We start from the raw sequence: 5,237 nt of genomic DNA, 5'->3' as shown, positions 1-5,237 counted from the left end.
AAAGACACATTCCGATCATAATCCATTCCATTCATTCAATTACAAACAGGAGACCCAATATGTACAAAGAAGATACCATTTTGTTACATGTACAATACATCAGCTATTCTTTGGCATTAGTCCTTGTCAAAGACATTACTATACCAATGTGCTATCTTATGAATTTTGATGCAGAGCACAAAAAAAAAGCTGTTTCAGCTCCTTGTAAGTCACATGGGATATTTCAAATAATGAGAAAAATGTCATTTCTCTACTGTAAAAAAATACAGACATTAGGAATCAGATAAAGAATCATGGGGTGAGTTTTCTCTAGACGTTTTCTTTTTAGAAATAGAAGGTTCATGATTGTCTACTTTTCTTTTCTTCAACATTCTAGAAGTGTGGCCACCCCCAGAAAGTGGGTGGTATTTGCCTTCCATCAAGTCTTTGGCACTGCATAGGGGTCCGCGCACTTTAACTGTGTTTCCAAATTTAGAGTAGTCAACAGAGTACCTGCCTTCTTCTTCTGCAACAATGGGGACAAAACGATGACCCCAAAGAATTTCTTCAGGCAAGTAAGACGTTCTGGCTTGGGTAGTTATACCTGTTGTCTCTACTACTCCTTCCAGTAGGGCCACCACTTCTAGATCCTGGAGGCAAAGGTCATAAGCTGAGAAGGTATATAGAGGACTCTTTTCATCAATTGTGTGACTTATTATAAGTGGTGAGACTAAGAAAATAGAATTTGTTCCAACAGGGTTTTCTACTTGAATGTCTACTTGAGAGATTGGGATGACCTCACCTTCATTGGTTGTGGTCTTCTTGACCACCTGGATCTTGATTGAAGCACTGATGATCATACTCTTGCGTAGGTCACCTATTCTGAACATGAAACGGTACTTACCATCACGACAGGCTATAACAGCATGTTTGCTAAATATTAAAGTCTCAGCCCTACGGTTAGCCTGAGCTGTCTTCATAAAAATACACCCCAGCATGACAGCATTGATGATCAAGCCGGATATGTTCTGAATGATGAGAATCGTTATAGCCAAGGGGCATTGTTCCGTAACCATGCGTCCCCCAAAGCCAATGGTCACCTGGACCTCAATGGAGAAAAGAAAGGCTGAAGTAAAAGACTGAATGTTAGTGACACACGGTATGGAATTGCTGCGTTTGGGATCAAGATCTCCATGAGCAAAGGCAATAAGCCACCACGCCATAGCAAACAGCATCCAGCTGCATATAAATGTCATAGTGAAGATGAGCAAGCTATGTTGCCACCTGAGGTCCACCATAGTGGTGAAGATATCCTGGAGGAAACGTCCCTGTTCACGAATATTCTTATGAGCCACATTACAAGCGCCATTCTTAGTCACAAAGCGGGCTTTTCTGGTCTTGGCTTTGTACTGAGGGTTGGCATCCTTATCTTCTGCAAGTCTAGTTATCAAGTATTCTTCATGGATTAAGCCTTTCCGGGCAAGCATGCTTAGAAGGTGAAATAGGTCTTTTTTAGAAATGGGACTTTATCTGTGAAAATGGAAATGATTGGATTACTAACTGCAGAGTTCTCATCAATTTCACAAAAAAATATATAACGCATAGATGATATTGGGAACAATGACTCTTTGATATTGGGAATAATGAGACCCTAGGATAAAAAAATTAGAATAAAAGAGGCAATTTAAGTGTTCCATAACCAGTAAAAGAGCATTTGCAAAGAAAAATTAAAGTCAATCAGTCAACTTCTATTGCTATTCGGGAGATATTACAACTATGCTAAAGTCAGAAAAATCACACAGTTTATGTAATGCCTTGATTACTTGTTATAATACCTTGTGTCAGGTGACAGGTGACTGCGGTCATAGTCCCGTCTTAATTTATTGACCCTATTTACTGTTGGGTCAGATACAGAAACTTTTAAAATATACTGGAAGCTTTAGCAGGAAATACATGCTAGGAACAAAATAAGATAGTGGGTCCAGTGGTTGAACTTAATTGCAGAATTTAGAAGGCAGCATGCCAAGTAACTTTGAGCGCCCATTCACACCATTGTGGTGTTTAACGCACATGCATTGTTGCATGTTAAGCCTTGCAAAATGCGCCAAAAATGGTGCTTCCATTAGTGCCTTGCCATGCATTGTATGTCTGTCAGCAAGGTGTGTTGGGGTGCCATTCAGAAATAATGGCACCGCATCTCACCAATGCATGTAACATGCTTTGCCACACATTGCCGCAATGCCATAGTGTGAATGGGCCCTAAATAAGTAATGAAACCCTAATATTACTTTTATCATACAGGAAGGGATGCAGTTATCCGCTATATGGACCTGCACTCAAAAAGTAAAGATTTGCATTTAGACATATTAATTGTGCTAAAGCAGTGTATTGAAAAATATACCCTATAACTTGAATTCATATGGAAAAAATAGCACTGCTGCCTCTGACTGTTAATCTCAATAGATCTGAAGTGAGATTTAATGATGTCACTATTGTGCTGCTCACTGTTCTTCTTGCTGGAGTAAAATCTATATCTGGGGACTTGCAGTGTAAGTATTTCCCTGCTTCTGCTACATTCTTTCTGTGTATCTCTTGTTTTTCCTGCTACTAAGTTCTGAATCATAAGCCCACCAGTCATCAGATCACCAGTCTCAAAGGAGTCATCTCTGTCATGAAAAAGCAATACTATGCTCTGTTAACAAGACAGCTACCTCTACATAGAGGCACAGTGTGAAACAAGGCATGGTAAGTCAGTAATGGAGACATGATCAGCTGCTGTGAGCCTACAGGCAATACTGATGACCACTAGGGATGAGCTCAGTTTCGTATAGAGCCTGGTCTAAACCTGAACTCCTCTGAACCTGGAACCTACATGGATCCACCCGCCCAATCAGCTTTAGGCCGGGGCATTCCCCACCCCATAGGTGCACCTAAACAAAGGGTCTAGATGCGTGTGCTGACGTTATTGACCTTATATGGCCACCTGGTGATGTTAGGTCAATGTCAGTGACCCAATTTAGCAAAGTGGCCCTATAATGTCAGTGACGTCACTGAATCCTGTCCCTTAGCTTATGTGCAGCAGTGGGCAGAGTGGCAGCGGAAGGAGCTTCTCTCCATGTTTGGAAGAGCTCCTTCTGTGTTCGGAGGATCCCCTTCCATGTTCAAAGGAGCTCCTTCCATGTTCAACCATGACTACTCCTTTGCCCTCTGCCTGCCTTTTGTGTGCACAGCTTCCACTGTACAGGTCCTGTTTACCCAACCAGGTTTCCCATTGAGTAGCTCTTATTGTGGTTATGGAACACTTATAAAATGAATTTGGTGATCTAAATGTTACCAATGTGTTTAGAGTAACACATTAAATGGAAATGATAGTGTATTTCCAGTGACCTTCACATTTTATGTGCTCATTGTTGTGCGAAAAAAAAAGAAGAAAGAAAGTGCCTCTTCCTCATGTATTAATATTTCATTACATTGAAATCTTTAATTAATAAATAATACATGCTCATTGATGTATTGAAGGGTAAGGTTACCTTTTTCACAAAAAATGAAAACGTGATCTTACTCACAATACCCTCTGCACTCCCCCTGGACCCTATTGAAGTTAGCTGTGAATACCATCCCTTGCCACCCATGCCAGCCTGTGTAATGAGCCGCACACTTTAAAACTCCACTACACATTCCCAGAGGTTGTATAGCATCATAATACTTGCAACGGCCAGTGGAGATTGGTCAGCATGGTCACATGACAGCAATGAGAACCAATGAGAATCTCTTCTAAGCTTTCTTGGGGAAAAGAAGATATTGGTCATTTAATAAGGCACGACAATCTCAGCAAAGCGTTCCCTAGTCCTTTACTAGATTGTAAGCTCTCATGAGCAGGGCCCTTTTGTATTGTAACCGTACTATCTCCCTCCATCTTGTAAAGCGCTGTGCAAACTGTTTGCACTATATAAAACCTGTATAACAATAATTATAATAATAACTATAATAATAATTAGGGATGCACCAATACCAGTTTTTCGGTATCGAATACGAGTACCGATATTTATCTTCCGGTACTCGCTGATACAAAGTACTGATGCCAGTATTTCCACTAGCATGGAGAGGGCTTCCCAGCTAATCATGTCATTACTTGCCACCCGGCTTCTCGATTGCCCGGGAAGCTGGCTCTATGCTGTTTCGTCGTCTCCATGCTGATTGACCGGGAAGCCGGCTTCCTGGCCAATCAAGAAGCTAAGCGGCAATTCATTACCTGCCGCCCGGCTTCCTGAGTGCCAGGAAGCCAGCTCCATGTTCCCTCGCTGCAGTGCCGGTCAGAGGAAATCTCCCTCTGAGCGGAAGTTCCGGTATCGGGGGCATCAGAGTACCAGTACTCTCCCAAATACTAGTATCGGTGCATCCTTAATTATAATATATTTTAAAACACGCTGCACTTAAACGCATGGTACTTTGATACCGTGCATTTTGGTGCGATTTTAAGCACATAGTGAAACAAGGTGCGTTGGGAAACTGTTAACAATCAATGGAACTGCAGCACGTCCCACAAAGCGGCACATGTTTTGGGACGATGTGCCAACGCGTGGTTTTGCGCAAAGATGGGAAAGGAGGTTAATAGGAACACATTTGGCTATATGGCTAGATAAACCTTTGGGTGGAATAATTATTTGATAAAGTAGACAACTGACAAACACAAACAAGTGTACAAAGACAGTAGTTTCAGGTTGTGCTGTGGTCACATTACAGGACAATTGAACAAGTGTCTGTCATCTGTAGTGTAATACACAGAGATCAGGTTTGCATTACGTTCTGCCAGCCTGCTTTCAGCACCATGGACAGAGCCAGACATCCTTTCAAGGGTTAAAAGATGCTACTTGGCATCCAGAATAGAAGAGACCAATGCTGGACCCCTTCTCTATTGCCTCCCCACCTATAGAGGAGATGGGGTGCAGGAGCCCAAGGCCCCCCCACTGGCTGCAATCAATCATTAACTGGGATGCCAGCCGGGACCCGGCACGGTGCAGATAAGGGGCTCCTGCTAGAGCAATGCCAGCTGTCATTGTGATTGCCTTACCTTGTCCTCCAGGGAAATCCTGCATGCATTGATGCTCAGCAGACTTTATGATCCAATCTTCTCCCCCCTCTGTGCAGGGAGGATGGTACAGTCTAGGCTCTCCAGTGTGTGTCTATGGAGGATGCACAGGCTGCAGGTTCGGTGTGGTTTCTGTGGTTGCAATCTCCCATTGGCTGGATGCTGGGGG

The 5,237-nt window shown here is 42.7% G+C and overlaps 1 protein-coding gene across 1 annotated transcript; it reads right to left on the bottom strand.

Annotated features, from left to right (window-relative positions):
- Positions 1-272: 272 nt before the first annotated feature.
- Positions 273-5,237, bottom strand: LOC108797513 (ATP-sensitive inward rectifier potassium channel 11-like). The gene is made up of 2 exons (XM_018569122.1): positions 5,051-5,237; positions 273-1,509 (listed from the first exon to the last, which is right to left on the bottom strand). The coding sequence occupies exon 2, from the start codon at positions 1,464-1,466 to the stop codon at positions 273-275; it is 1,194 nt and encodes a 397-aa protein (XP_018424624.1). The 5' UTR covers positions 1,467-1,509; positions 5,051-5,237.

This window comes from Nanorana parkeri, unplaced genomic scaffold, assembly GCF_000935625.1.
Source record: "Nanorana parkeri isolate BGI_ZX_2015 unplaced genomic scaffold, ASM93562v1 scaffold1290, whole genome shotgun sequence".
In the NCBI taxonomy this organism is placed as follows: domain Eukaryota; kingdom Metazoa; phylum Chordata; class Amphibia; order Anura; family Dicroglossidae; genus Nanorana; species Nanorana parkeri.
The sequence above is the reverse complement of the archived record's forward strand: the minus strand, read 5'-3'. Positions and strand labels throughout refer to the sequence as shown.

What these genes read in the sequence shown, in the direction of transcription:
- LOC108797513 (XM_018569122.1), bottom strand. Translation starts at nt 1,466, where the DNA reads ATGCTTGCCCGGAAAGGCTTAATCCATGAAGAATACTTGATAACTAGA.